At 35.9% G+C, this 16,335-nt stretch overlaps 1 protein-coding gene across 2 annotated transcripts in view; it reads left to right on the top strand.

The window, feature by feature from the left end:
* Window positions 1-16,335, top strand: part of COL21A1 (collagen type XXI alpha 1 chain) — a 164,125-nt gene that overhangs the window by 93,854 nt on the left and 53,936 nt on the right. For both annotated transcript variants that reach the window (XM_084889133.1, XM_084889132.1), the window contains 2 exons: window positions 4,302-4,355; window positions 4,448-4,501. In XM_084889133.1, the coding sequence (XP_084745259.1) occupies window positions 4,302-4,355; window positions 4,448-4,501 (108 nt within the window). The remainder of the gene's footprint in view (window positions 1-4,301; window positions 4,356-4,447; window positions 4,502-16,335) is intronic.

The following is a 16,335-nucleotide window of genomic DNA, read 5'->3' as shown; positions in this document are numbered from 1 at the left end:
TTCATTCTGTGGGCCAATGCTCTATCCACTGAGCCAAATAGGCTAGGGCTTGACTGTCTCCTCTTCATCTCCCATAGCATCACAGTTCTTTCTTAGAACTTAGCTCAGGTGTAATTTTATATACCTTCATGTGATCTGTTAGTCAAGTAATACAAGTTAAATAGTTTACATATTTGATGAATAGTTGGGTTACATGGTAAGCTAGTTTCTGTATTAAATATATATGTTAATATATACATATATTCCTATAAATTTATATATATATCCATATATTCCTATAAATTTATATATATATATATATAAAGATTCATGAATATTCTTCAAATTTAGTTGTATAGAGCTATAAAGTCCACCAATGAGTAGAAGATTCCACAGTGAACATTAAAAGTAGACACTTGATTTTGGTTACCTAGTTACCCTGGCTGTGTACCTAAGAGTATCTGTTGGAATTTTGGAAAACTTTGAAGAAAATTGTGAAATAGAATAAACTTTAAATTACATTCATACATTTTAAAAAATAAGTGATATTCCAAATAATTTCTTTGGATTTTTATTCTCATTTTTAAGTTTAGAGTATTTAAAGGAAATCTTCTCACTACTTAAAATACTATATATTTATATTGGCAGATTATTTTGTAGTATGATTAGAATTGTGCTCACTAGCCATTTTGACCCTAACACATTTGATGATTTTATTACCAATTTCCATTTTAAAACTATATATCTTTCCTGGAGCATGGCAACTATGAATCATGGAAGAAAAGTAAATTGACTTTGTATACTTCAACCCTACAATTTGGCAGTGAGAATATTTTTTTCCTATAAAATGACTCATCTACAGAGAAACTTTTTCTGAACATGGGAAAAACTTAAATACTGTCAGAAATCTTGCAGATGGGGTAGTGTGGATATTTGGATCTACTAATAATTGCAAAATGGTAAAATTAATGTTGACAAGTATTAAGCAGTCAAAGATCATGTGAAAGTTCCAGTGTACAACATAGAAACTTGTGTATTTGAGAAAATAAAAGCTCAGCAAACTATATGAAAAGCTTATAATTTTTCCTGTTTCAGGGCATTTTTTGTTTGATTGTTTTAGTGTGCCCTGCTATGAGTCAACGTTTTATTTTTTGCTCATCTTGGAAATTGTTCTCTGTTATGATATTTCTCCCTGTTAACCTTTATTTTCCTGGTTTTTAGTCCAAACTTTTTTTTTCTGAATTTAATCTAATTTTTTCTGGTGTTTTGCCCTGGGATTTCCCCACCTTGGATGTGGTTTTGTTTTTTTATTTTATTACCAATCATGCTTCCTGTAGTTTCTAAAACAATCTTTGAATTTCTTTATACAACTTAAGTTTTTAAGACCTTGTCTCCTTGTAAGTTAAGAAAAAATGAACGACAGTAGCTTGGTTCTCGTATTTTGGGAAGTAGATACTATTCCTTTATTGTAGTTCTTCCAAAATCAAAACCAAGAGAGCCATTGTAAAATACACTGAGGCCTTGCTCACATGTTCAGGATTAGATATGTACGAATGTTGCAAAATGGTTAAATCATGATGATGACTGGACCTGCCATTCCCCATGCGTTAATGGTGGCTATTAAGGCTACAGAATAACATTCTCCATAAGCGTTCTCATAGGATTATACAATAATCATTGATTCTAAGAAAAGGAAGAAATATTTATTGAGATCCTAACATCTGCCAGACATTTTCACCCATAACACCATGTTTCTTTTTTCAATAAAGTAGATATTAGTATCTTGATTTATGGTAAAAAACTGAGGTTTAACTGGGCAATGTGACTTTGCCAAAATCCTGTAGAAAGGGAGAAGTAAAAATTCAACCCAAGGTCTTTTCCAATTATAAAATTCATTGTCTTTCCACTTCATTGTGTTGTCCCTGGATCTGGGGATTTGATTTCTCTGTCTGAGGTCACATTATGAGTCAGAGGTGAGCTGGAAACACATTCTGGGTCATTTTCATGTTACTTTAATCCACTGAAATGTCATGTGTTCTCTCTATAAAAATGCATTAACTTCTTCGAAGAGAAGAGATAGCATAAGTTTTTGATCTTCTCCAAAAGATTAACTTTCTGAAAAAAGTAATAAAGCAGATATGACATTTGGCTTAACATTTGAAAAAAATGTGAGAGAAAATAATTCAGTAAATGTAAACTGTGAAGATGACAAATCATTTTGATAAATATTGATAGCTAATCTCCATGGTAACTTTTCTTTTAGAGAATTTTATGAATATGTCTTTTCTCTAGGTGCTCACTTAACCTGCTGTGCTTTGGTATCCTCATTTTAAAATGGAGATAAGGCTACATTAAAGGGTGATTGTGAAGATTAAGTGAATTTATTAGTTTGGAACATGACAAGTTGTATGTAAATCATTGCTATTATTATTTTTCCCAATGACAACAGCCTATTGCAAGTTATGTCAGACTGTCCAGAGAGTGCATGCAAGATATTGAAGAATCTGAAGGATAGACCCGGTGGAGGCATTCATAAGTAACCTAGTTCTATTTTGGCTTGTACCAACAGTGATAGAATTGAAATTCAATTCCTGGCCTTTCTGATTCTAAAGTGGTGAGGGAAGGAGATTCAGTGATAGCCAGAGTGGTACAGATATACAGCTGAGCAAACCCTGTGTAGGTTGACTTCTTTCTTTTGACTGATCCTGAGAACATGAAGCACACGGCATTACTAAAGTATCAATTTGCTATTGGAAAGAGCACAAACATAATATGGTTCCTCAGGGGAAGAGAGATTTCACTCTTATGTGCCTTGTGGATGATTTGAAGGTGACTTCTTCCAATGTTTGATAAACAGAAAATGTGCCAGATGCTCTATTTCATGCTGGAAATACAGAAATGAGTTAGATTTGGTTCCTCTTCTCAAGGGGACACAGAGACAGTGCCCACCCAGAGAGCGTATGGCAGGTTTGAGAATCGCTGGTTGTTTTGAATGGAGTATGGAAGGTTGCTGATGATTCTCACTCACTGGTGAAATAAAATGTTTAAGGATCGGGCAAAGGGAGTTGAGAGAAATCCAACTGACTAAATCATAATGATATACTCTGTGGAATCTGAATGGGGTGTGATGGGAAGGATGATGGTTAGTGATAGAAATGATGGAGTCATCATCATTCAGGGAGTAACTGAGGCCATTTTACAAAATAAGAAATGCAAGTGCATATAAAAAGAGAAAAACTATAATCTGTGACTGATCTTTTGGAGACAACCACTATTGTTGTTGTTAGAGCTAGCAAAGAGTAGTAAAAGAAATATTTGGAAATGGTAGTTATGATGTCTCTAAAATTGCAGCTGAAAAGATATTGACAAGTAATTGGGTGACTACAAAGACCAGAGCAGATATCTATGAGGAGCTACATGAAAAGAAAGCTTTTGGGTTTAAGAATGAAAATGTGATTGAAACATGAATGAGATCTGTGTTAATACTATTGACAAAAGAAAGCTGTGTCCAAACAGTAAGATCTGAGAAAGATGGAATATGAATACAGTGGGAGAAACGGGAATCTAAATAAGGCAGGTAAATGTGTTTTCAGTGGTCCAGGTCAACCTGATATTGACCTTGAGAACCTAGAGAAATGTTCAAGGCCTGCAAGTTCATTTGGGAGTTTAGTCCCCATGTACTAAGTGAAGAATGAAGAGTTCCCCCTGTCTGAAAAATATGTGATGTTTTACCAAGGGTCCAGTTTCTGGAGGGATGTGTAAGAAGTACAGATGAAAGTGGACCATGGCCTCTGCAGACAGCTCAGCCTTGGGAGGTGGGGGACACTTGTCACAGCCATATTCTTGGGGTTAACATAGCAGCTTTCTAAAATGAGCATCCCAAAGGCTGTTACAGACTTAGTCATCAAGGTTTAGTTTATTCTAGGGATTAGCTCGGATTCGGGAAGTTTAAAAATGTATTGCATTTGTTTAATCCTCCAGTTTTAGGTGTTTTCTCCTGAATGTGTTGAATATGTGTCTAATGTGCAGCACATTTGTTTAGAGGATGTGAACTTTGGCTTTATATTCTGATCCCAAAGGCTTCCTTTTGATTGAAGCGTTTCTGAGTGTTTTTATTAATCTTGAGATATTTAAGACCTTTTTACCCTAAAAGCTGAAGGATATGAATTCCTTATTAAGCATTTGACACTTTATTATTTTGATTTCTTAACTAAGTGAAGTCTTAGGTGTGAGGAACTTGAGACAGGCGTGAATCCTGAAATGGAGGGCTGCTCTTTGGGAATGGGTAGAATGTTAATTATTTACTCTTCACTTTTCTTTAGGGATATCAAGGAATCTCAGGATCCCCAGGTGTTCCAGGATCCCCAGGAATACAAGTATGTGATCTGTTTATGCATATTTTAGAAATACTATTTCTAGTGAGCCATAAAACCATAACTGACGGAATTTTATTTTGTGGTTAATTTAGGGACCCCGAGGACTACCAGGTTACAAAGGAGAACCAGGGAGAGATGGTGAAAAGGTAAACACATCAATACACAAATATGCCCAGTTGTTTTAGTCACTCAGAGAAGATAAGGATGTTGTTACCTATGATGACTCCCATTCAATAGTGTTCCCCTTGGTGAATCCAAGATTTGTGGCTTCAGTAATTTGTCAGTGGCCATTGGCTAATGAAGCTTTTATTACTGCCCAGTAGGTTTGGCTCAGTGGTTGAGCACTGACCTATGAACCAGGAGGTCACAGTCAATTCTAGGTCAGGCCACATGCCCAGATTGCAGGCTTGATTCTCAGTTAGAGGCCATACAGGAGGCAGCTGATCAATGATTCTTTCTCTTATCATTGATGTTTCTCTCTCTCTCCCTTTCCCTCTGAAATCAATAAACTATATTTTAAAAAAATTTTAAGCTTTTATTACTAGATGAAAGTGGTTTTTACTTGATGACCACTGTCAAATGGAACAGTTATTGGCATTACCCTGATTCCATATTTTCTCCTGTGGGGGCGGGAGCAAGCTACTCTCTTAGAAGGGAGAAATTATATGAATGTAATGTGTTCCCTGTTAGCCACAGATAGTTCAATATCCACATGTCCATCTCCATAATAGGTACCTGTCTGGCAGGTGGCCTATTGGCTTAACTTTACTGAACTTCTCAAGCTTCAGTGGGTACAGACAACATTAGAACTGCTGACTTTCCTTGAAGTACATGCTCTTTAAATATATTCAATAAGTTAATACATCCCCATGGATTTAGTCAAGGCCTATTGGCTCTGATAGCTGGTCCACATCCAAGATGCCTATTTGTATTTGCTCATATCCCCATGTTGATTTGTTAGCTTAATTCCTAAAACACAATTTTATTTCTAAGTTCTTTGTTTGCCCCTGGAAAAAACCTGCATTAATTTTCTAACTACGATCTTTGCAAAATTATTATCTTTTTAAAATAATGTGTGCAGCATCCAAATGTGAGAAACCCTGATGCAAACTATATCTATTTTATGTTTCTATGGTTGTTCTTACTGGATGGATCTCTGGCAGATCTCCTGATGGATTTGCCACTTTCAAGCTGTTTGATCTTGGGCACGTTATTTAATAATGTCTTTGACTCTTTCTTCATTTATGCACTGGAGATTTCTTTATAGGCTTTTGTGAAGACTTAAGTGAGATAATGTATAAAGAATACTTAGGATGGCTCCTGGTACAGGTTTCTTCTTAAATAAATGCTTGTTGTTTTGTTCTGCTTTATTCATCAAGCAGCTTGGTTCAGCTGAGATGCGGCATGGCATGGGCTGGCGTGTCATGGGCAGACATGGGTTAGAGTGGTCACCAGGGGAAACAGGAGGGTTAGTAACTACAAAAGAAACAGAAGATGGAATACACCAGGGCAGCTTTATATTACGGGGAGAGTTACAGGAGGTATAGCAGCAGCAATAATTGATATAATTCATGAGAAGCAGTATACACTCCTCTTGTTTACTGAGTGGCCTTGGGCCTCTATGGATATTTTTAGCCACTTAACAATCTCTGCCCATTTTGTTTTTTACTTTTATAAAATATATTTTTATTGATTTCAGAGAGGAAGGGGAAGAAAAAGAGAGAGAACAAGATCAATGATGAGAGATAATTATTTATCGGCTGCCTCCCCCACTGGGGATTGAGCTCACAACCTGGGCATGTGCCCTTGACTGGAATCAAACCCGGGACCCTTCAGTCCACAGGCTGATGCTCTATCCACTGGGCCAAACCAGCTAGGGCTCTCTGCCTATTTTAAGTTACGGAGGTGCATCTTAGGAGATGACAAGGGACAGGCCAGGCTCACAGGAATGAGAGATGTCTGATATTTCCCAGGTCTTTCTGTATCCCGAGAGACAGCTGGTGCTTCTCCAGGTGAATGGGGAATTCCTCTGGGAAGGTCAGGAGGGTACCTGTTCTGAGAAGAACTTCAGTATAAGATCATAGCTGTTTCATTGACATTCTTACAAATAGCCTGGGCATTTGGGAGATGCATAAATATATGCATATATGAATGAATAAATGTATTTATTTTTCCTTTTACCTGGGTTTTAGAGATAAAATATATTGGGTCGGCAACTAAGTAATTGCGGATTTTTTAAAGAAAATCAAAGACAATTTTTTCATGGAACTAAATAACTTTATTCTGTAAAGTATTGCCCATTTTGATCAATGACCTTTTGCCATCTTTCAGGCAGCATCATAATCCCACGTTCAAAAAACTTCTGGTTTTTATTAGCAAAAAACTGAATCAGGTACGATTTGACATCATCATCATTATTGAAATTTTTACCATTCAAGGAGTTTTGTAAAGATCGAAACAAAAAGTAATCAGATGGTGCAAGGTCAGGACTATATGGTGGATGTGGCAAAACATCCCAACCAAGCTCCATTAATTTTTGCCGAGTGACCAAGGATGTGTGTGGCCTTGCATTGTCCTGATGGAATACAACACCTTTTCGATTTGTCAATTCGGGCCGCTTTTCTTCAACTGCATTGTTTAATTTCGTTAGTTGTTCAATGTAGACATCAGAATTGATCGTTCGGTTGGGTGGTAAGAGTTCAAAGTAGACAATTCCTTTGTAATCCCACCAAACTGATAACAAAACCTTCTTTTGATGAATATCAGCTTTTGATGTTGTTTGAGTTGGTTCACCTGGCCTGCTCCACGATCTTTTCCGCTTGATATTGTTGTAAACAACCCATTTTTCATCGCCAGTTATCAGTCGTTTTAAAAATGGATCATTTTCATTACGTTTCTTTAGCAAATCGCAGCTGCTAATGCGTTGCGTTAACTGTGATTCTTTCAGTTCGTGAGGAACCCATGTATCGAGTTTTTGAACATAGCCAAGTTGTTTTAAGTGATTTTCAATGCATGTATGTGATACATGAAGCTTCTCTGCAATCTCACGTGTTGTACTGTGACAGTCCAAATTGATTATTGCTTTGATTAAGGCGTCATCAACTTCAACTGGACGACCAGAGCGTTTTTCATCTTTGAGTGAAAAATCACCAGAACGAAATTTGGCAAACCAATTTTGACACTGCCGTTCTTTTAAGGCTTCGTCACCATAAACAGCACATAACTTTTTATGAGCTTGCTATGCGTTTTTCCCTTTGCGGAAATAAAAAAGCAAAATATGACGAAAATGTTCCTTTTGATTTTCCATTTTTCAACGAACGCCAAACAAAAACTACAAAACAGATCAAAAAACTTTTTTTACTGATTAACAGCTGAATAGCCAACTATCAAATAACAAAATGTGTTTTACATTTGTACTACGTCTGCAAACCTAAAAATTCAACTGAAGCCATATGTGTGTGAAACCCGCAATTACTTAGCTGCCGACCCAATAGAATGGAAGCTTTGTATTCATCTTTAAAGAATTGAAGTGAGTTTCCTTGGGAAGAGATGTGCCTTTAAAAAAAAAATAAAGGTAAAAAGCAGTATAAATAAAAGAAGGAATAAAGGTAATTTAATTAATCAAATCTCTTGACTGCTCTATAGTTTAGGGCTATTGTGCTGTCTTTAAAATAGATGGATGTGGATTTTACATAGCCATACTTTTTATTGAGTTCGATAACTAAGATGTATGTTTATGCAGAGGTCTCTGTTTTCAATCCAGTTATGATTTCATCCAGAATTGATTGTTTTCTGAAAGTCATTGTTTGGGCATAAATCTGACTTGACACGGTCATCGGGGCCTAACATCCCTTCATGCCGCCATTTAAATTCTGCCTCCCATTCCCTGTGGCTTCAGAGGATTCTTTATCTCAACTTAAAGTCATTTAGTAAGTTACTTAAAGACTTCTCCTTGTGTGTGTGTGTGTGGTTTTTTTCTCTCTCCATAATACATTTCCTTGACTTTCAGAAATAGGACTGTTAAGATCATACCTCTGAGGTGGCCTTGACTTGTGGCAGGGCAAGATGTTTCTTCCAGGCGTTATATGATGGCTTTGGGGAGATTGTTTCACACAATCCTGTTCTCCATTAGGAAAACTTCCCAGCACACTTTCCATTGTGGATTTTTTTCTGAAAACCCCCATAACAGGAATTCTCATTTACAATAATTAAGATTACATGTACTTTCTCACTTGCTTTAACATGTTCCTCACATATCAGACAAATTGAATGTATACAGATTTTTGCAGGATATTTTTTCCTCTGAGTTTACAAATTAAAAGGAACACGTAATCCACCAAATGGTCTTCAATTGGTAACTCATTTTATAACATGCTTTAAAGCTATTTTCTGGAACCTAAGTACGTCAAAACACTTCCTCGTCCTTAAGGAAACCTAACATATTTAAGTTGTATGGATATATATATATATGCACACACACACACACACATTTAAATTTATTTTGGGTTATATTGGATAACTGCTCTCTATTTATGGCTTTTTGGAAAGTGTATGAAACTTTTAAAAAAAATATATTTTATTGATTTTACACAGAGAGGAAGGGAGAGGGATAGAGAGCTAGAAACTTCGATGAGAGAGAAACATCGACCAGCTGCCTCCTGCACACCCCCTACTGGGGATGTGCCTGCAACCAATGTACATGCCCTTGACGGGTATCGAACCTGGGACCTTTCAGTCCCCAGACCGACACTCTATCCACTGAGCCAAACTGGTTTTGGCAGTGTATGAAACTTTTTATGGCTAATTCAGTTCTGGAAACACAGGACATATTAATAATTTCTTTTTTTTAACCTTGGTTTTTCTAGGTAGGATTATACAGTATACTAATTATATCAAAGTTATCATTATGGAACAAATTATACATTTTGTTTAATTTCTTTGTTAGAGCACTTAACATTTAAATGGTTCCTTCAAGACCTCATCACTACCAAAGAATCTTGTGATGAGTGAGACTTTCCCACTTAAATAAGTCTCTTATGTGCATTATCTGGGCTTCTAAAGTCAAACAATAAGTGGTGCTATCATGGTTTCTATTATAAATTCAGTCATGATCAAAGAATTCCAATATATATCTTGAGAGAACAAAGGATTGAGGTGTTAGGAAATGATATATTAAACTTAGTATGCTAGTAGTTCTACTTCTTATAGTGTCTCTGAAGCAAAACAAAAAAGTTTAAAATATTAAAGCAAAGCCATTGGTGCCATAGGAGGGAAAAATAGAACTGGTTTAGCAAAGTTGCCACTTTTTTCTTTTTCTTTCTCCAAAATAGAGAGTAATCTACCTGTGTAGTTTTCTGAAAGCATCACAGCACAAACAGTGGTGTGTGTGTGTGTGTGTGTGTGTGTGTGTGTGTGTGTGTGTGTTGAAGGGGGGAAGGGGAGGGAGATTTAAAGCAGTTACAGGTTACAGGCTGAGCTCTGAATTTAGTCTACTTAATCACCCAGTCATACTTCTTAATCTCTGTAAACCTGGTTTTCAAAATCTAGAAAGTGGGGGCCATGATATTATTTTATAGCCTGTTTGAAGATTAAATGAGACCAAGCATGTGCTTGGTCAATATTAAATGATATAGATTTTGTGATGTGATAATTATGATTTGCTTATTGGAGCAACTATCATGCTGATTACATAAGGCAAATGTTTTGGAAATACCTTTAATTTATTTTTTATCTTTTATCTTTTATCTGCATGTTAAAGTGCCCATGTGAAGCAGACAGAAATTTTCTAAACTCCGTTCTTCTGCATATATCCTCTTACCTCTATAGATACCTATATTTTGCCTCTCTCTTTTTAATCTGAATGAACAATCCATATATAATACCTACCTTCCTTTTGTGCTCGGGATCCCATCCTTTTCCATTAATTTGTGTTACTAACTAGCCCTTCTTCTGTGTCAGTAATGTTTATCTTTTCTGGTTAAATTATCCCAATAGACCAAAATGACCATCTCAAACCAATCACATAGCCTCCTTCATTTACTACTACATTTCTCATTCCCACTCCAGTGTAAGCATGCCTTTACTCACTTGCACTTTTTCACTTTCTTTCCCACTTAAAACACCAGTAGGATTTCTATCCCAACTGTCTGCTGCATATTTAGATCACTAATGTCTTCCATCTTTGAAATCCATTAGTCAGTGATTTCCAATAATCTCTGCTTATCGGCAGTATTTGAGACATACAACAAGATATTGAATATTTCCTTCTTCTTTGAATGAATTGACTAATTTCTTCTTATTGGAATGATTTCTTCTCCTGACTTCTGGAATGTCACTGGTTCCTATCCTTTCTCTTGCCTTACTGGTTACTTTTTCACAATGAATTTCTTATCATCTCTTCCACTTTCCATTCTCTAAATGTTGGGGTGATGAAATAACCTGTCTATATTAATAATAAAGGAATATGCAAATTGTCTGAGATGCCATCACATAACGACCAATCAGAATGGGGGCAGGGCCACAGTGGAAAGTTCTCAGCACCTGGACCAGGGATCTGAAGGGCACAGAGAGGAAGGGAGAGCAAATAGGCAGTTAGGGGGATCAGGTCAGGAGAGGAGAGCAGATAGGCAGTTAGGGGAATCAGGCCAGGAGGGGAGGGCAGTTAGGGGGATCAGGTTGACAGGGGAGAGCAGTTAGGCAGTTAGGGGGATCAGGCCAGGAGGGGAGAGCAGTTAGGGGCACCAGGCAGGCAGGCAGGTGAGCAGTTAGGAGCCAGTGGTTCCGAATTGTGAGAGGGATCCATTTATCTTAAGAGAGTAAAGATTGGAGAGGGTGCAGATTGGGCTGAGGGACCCATCTCTCCCCTAGGCACGAATTTTGTGCACTGGGCCTCTAGTAGGAATGTAAACTTATATAGCAAATCTATAAATGTACTATTGGTGATAAGTATAGTAATGATTAATGTGTTGATATAATTAATGTTATAATTGATATGCTAAATAATCAAAATATTATTAAATGAAGGCATATACACATATATACGTACTATGCTTTCTAATACAACATTTTGCTTTATCTGAATCCAGAGAATCCATGGAATTATTGTTATAACCCGGACTTTCTGAAAAACTTTCTTTACTCTTTACTGAAGAGGCTTTACCACATTTCCTTCTTTGCTACATTCTTTCCTCAGAGGCTCTTCCAAAGCAGCACTAGCTGTGCCTCCCTACATAGTCTCTGAAGTCAGGGTGGGAGTCCCTCCTATACAGAAGCGTTGATCTGGGTGTGCTCAGGTTTTCACTACTTTGTTGGGTACTTTTCTGACCTCTCAACCTTTTGATTTTAAGGCTCTAAAATGGATTCAGCATCTCAGTTTATTATGAAGAACCAGTAATTTCATGTCCTGCCTCTTTTATTGGCTGCTATGCCTCTTTCTGTCCTATTTAACTTTCCTCTACTGGCATCATTGGGAAACTTACAACTTCTATTGAATTTTTACAGTGTTATTCATATTTTCTTGGTTCTAAACTTGACTTCTCGTCTTCACTTTGGGCATACTCAGTTCTATGGTCACTGATAAACTATGGCAGTGACCCTGTAGTGGGAGCTCGGGAATCTACTTTGTTTATAGGCCCGAGTAGTCCAACGGTGATCACCAATCCCCAGGGAAATACCCATCCTTGTGTTAGAGAATATTTGAGTACATTTGGTCAGTTCCCAGTAAGTCATTATTGCATGAGCCTGAGTAAGACAGCATTTCTTCTTAACTGAGAGGAGAAAAAAACACCCAAAATGAGTAAAGCTTTTGATGTACTGGGTGCTTTTGGAGGCTTTTCCTGTTGTGTATACATTTTTCTGTTTTATTTTTAGACATATTTTGCATCAGTTTTAGCCATATTTTTTTTTACTACATGAAATCCTCAACAAAAGTCATATGCAGTTAGTAAACTAAGTCATGCTATCCCTATTTTTACATTAATTGTGAAGTAAGTCTTTCCTATTTTACAATCTAGAAAACTGAGAGGTGAAAAACTTAAATCATTTGTCTGAAATTATTCAAGGATCAAGGTGTTGAGATAAAATGTCTTGCTTTCAAAGTGGCCCTCTTTTCACCATTTTCCCTGCTTTGGCCGGAGCAGTTTGTAGCAGTGCGGTTCGCTCCACTTTCCCGCTGTTACCTGCACTGTGAGTAGAATCCCTGAATGGCTGGCAGTAGCTAAGAAGATAGGAGGAGGAGCCTGGATGAGTGAGTTTAGGTTGTGCAGATTGTGCCATGAGACAGGTTTCATTGTCTACATCTCTCTTAAGGGATGAGGGATACTTCACTCTAGGCCACAGATCACTAGACTTTAAATAGCACACACTTTGCAGTAAAAGACTTTTGGGCATGTAGCCCCAGATACATATATATATGAGTTACATGCCTATGCTACTGTACAAAGCATATGTCCTTTAAAAACAAATAAATACATTGAGAAACCTTAAGAGAATAAGAGGTTTAAAAATATTACTTTTCATATTCTCTTACTACTGAAATAAATAATCTGGACCAGACTTTAGAAACTGTGGTGGTGAAACAATTTATGAGATGGACAGTCTCTTCATATCATAAAAGCTATGGAAATGAAATCATCTTACTATAAATTTTGGATTCTCTTTGATTCTAATCTCTTGTAAATTTGGATGAAAACAAGAGTATGAATCCTCAGAACACTGGCTTTATTAAAATTTTCTTGGAGGACTTGACTGTTTACCATATTTTAGAAAATGAAAATATTTTGTATATTCAGCAAATTGCCATTAATCACAAGCAAGGCATCAGCTAGGATAGAGTAGGTTATGTTGCAATAACAAACAAATCCCAAATGTCTATGGCTTAAAATAAAAATAAAAATAAAAGAAGTTTATTATTCATCAAACTGCATATTACCGGTAATTAGCAGCAGTGAGGGTTCCCCCATTGTCCTCATATGGAGGCTCAGGGTAATAGAAGTTTCACCATTTGAATTATAAGTATAGTAGCAGGTACAATGGAGATTCAAACAGTGGCTCTTAAACCGCTCCCATTCATCTTTGATTAACCATAACAAAAATTTTGTAAATCATACCAATTTCAAGAGTCAGGAGAGTGGGATTCCTTCCTGTACTTGGGGGTAGAGAGAATCTGGATATTGATAAAAGGTGGTCATATCTACTAAAAAAATAGGAGTGAATCATTAACAAGGTTGGGATTATAAAGCACAGAACACATACAACGTAACTATTTTAATGCAGTCAGTGTTAAGTGCCAAAGAAGGGAGTTGAATAAAATTTTCCAGTTTGGAGGAAAGTTGAAATTTCAAAAAGACTTACTGGAAGAAACTGTATACAGAAAGTTAAGCACAGCTACACTCTATAGGAAGTGTTTTTATCCAATTTAAGAAATCTCTAACGTAGGGACTCTGTAGTTCTTTATTAATTATCCCGTGTGTGTGTGTGTGTGTGTGTGTGTGTGTGTGTGTGTGTGTGTGTGTTTTCAACAAGACAGTAATAAACATCTTTTATGTATATTTCTCAGTAAGTGTTTCTGATTATATTCATAGGGAAATTTCTCAGATATGAATTGATTATAGGATCATAAGGTTAAATTCCTAATTAAACTTTGCCACCATTCTCTATTTACTATCCAGAAAGTTTGTATTCCTCTAACACAGTGGTTCTCAATCTTTCTAATGCCGCGACCCTTTAATACAGTTCCTCATGTTGTGGTAGCCCCCAACCATAAAATTATTTTTGTTGCTACTTCATAACTGTAATCTTGCTACTGTTGATGAATCATAATGGAAATATCTGTGTTTTCCAATGGTCTTAGGCTCTACAACAGCGGTTCTCAACTGACCCACAGGTTGAGAACCACTGGCAGGATCACCTAAGACCACTGGGAAAACTTGTTAGAGTCTAACAAGTATGTGAAAATATCTTTTGTCGTATTCTTATCAGCACTGAGTTTCCTTAAAGTTTCTAATTTCACCACTATCAATGGAAAATGGCACTGATTTAAATTGCATTTATTTATTAGTAAGTAGAGTACTGTGTCATGTGATTTTTAAATATTTTGTTATTTCTCTGTAACTCACTTTTTATTCATATCCCCTCCCCCCTTACTGGGCTGGTCATCTTTTCAGAAATAGATTTTATATGCATTTCACAAATTGTGTGAAATATTTTTGCTGGTTTATATTATGTGTTTTGACTTGTTTTTAAATTTTTTAGCCCAATAGAAAATTTAAATGTTTGCATAAATACTAGTATAGTTATTTTTCTTTTTATTTATTTTGTCTGTTTTTGTATAGGAAGGTTTTACATTTTTAACATAATTACCCATGATTTTAATTTAGAATCTTATTATTTTATATTTTAACATTTAAATTTTTATATTTGCAGCAAAGTTCATGAGCATTCATATTTCCCCCCTCTATTTTCCTAAATGGTTAGCCAGTTGTCTTAACAATGTATATGGAATATCACTTTTTACCTCCATTTATTTGAAAAACTATTATCACTGAATTTCCATTTCAATTGGAGTCTGGTGTTTGGGCTTTTCATTGTGTTTCACTCATCTGTCTATATCTTCTCTAGTGCCAAGTTGTTTTAAATTATTGTTACTTCATAATGTGATTTAATATTGGCAGGGCCAGTCCTTCGACAATTAATTTTCCTGGCTGTTCTTGCAGGCTCATTTTTCCAGATAAAGTTCAGTATCTTCTTTATTTTTTTAGAAGTTCTTATTCATATTTTAATTAGCATTTATTTGAATTTATGAATAAATTTTATAAGCATTGATGTAATCTCAATACTGAGTTTTCCTGTTCAAAATTATGATTTATCTTTTTATTCTTGACTCTCAATGGAATAATATTAATGTTTTCTTATATTGGTTCTCAACATTACCTAAGTTTTATATCAAGGGACTTTTACCTCTTTTTTTTTTCTACTAAAAATGGGATTTTTACTTAAATATATTTTCATATTGATTGTTATATATATAAAATACTGCCTTTATTAATTTTTAAACAACAATTAACTATTTTTCTTTATCTTTTTGTAGGATATTAGACATAAATCTATTATCAATAAAGATATTTTTTTCTTTTAATAAAATTTTTACCTCCTTTCTATATTTTGTCAAAATTCATGGGCTAGTGAAAACTGGCTATAAGAACATTAAAAATAGTGGTGAGACTATGCAACTTTACTTTTTAACTTACAAATAGTCACAGTCACTTTTAGTCCATGTTTGTGGCTTTTTAGATAGTGTAACTCTATCAATGGAATGCATATATTTGTAATTTTGTACCTTTGATCTTTTATTCCAGCCAGTACCAACATCTACAATCCTGTTTTGCCCTAGCTGGTTTGGCTCAGTGGATAGAGCGCCAGCCTGAGGACTGAAGTGTCCTGGGTTTGATTCTGGTCAAGGGCATATGCCTCAGTTGCAGGCTTAATTCTTACCCATGAGGGAGGCAACCAATTGATGTGTCCCTCTCACATCGATGTTTCTCTCTTTCTGTCTCTCCCCCTCCCTTCTACTCTCTCTAAAAATCAATGGAAAAATATTCTCAGGTAAGGATTAAAAGACAAAAAACAACAACAATAAAAAACAACACAAACATATAATCCTGTATTAGCTGTGGTCCTCTCTACATTAATTATTAATAATTAATGATAGGAGACTTGAATTTATCAGACATTCCCTATATTCTTTGCTTCTTTAAAAAATGTATAGATATTTATTCACTTCAGAGAGAGGGGAGATAGAAATCGAAACATCAATGATGAGAATCATTGACTGGCTGCCTCCTGCACACCACACACTGGGGATTGATCCTGAAATGTGGGTATATGCCCTTGACTGGAATCAAACCTATGACCCTTCAGTCCACAGGCCTACACTCCATCCGCTGAGCCAAACCTTCTAGGACCATCCTTAGCTTTTTTTTTT

This window comes from Pipistrellus hanaki, assembly GCF_964339955.1.
Source record: "Pipistrellus hanaki genome assembly, chromosome: 7".
In the NCBI taxonomy this organism is placed as follows: domain Eukaryota; kingdom Metazoa; phylum Chordata; class Mammalia; order Chiroptera; family Vespertilionidae; genus Pipistrellus; species Pipistrellus hanaki.
Note: the sequence above shows the minus strand (reverse complement) of the source record. Positions and strands in the feature narration are given on the sequence as shown.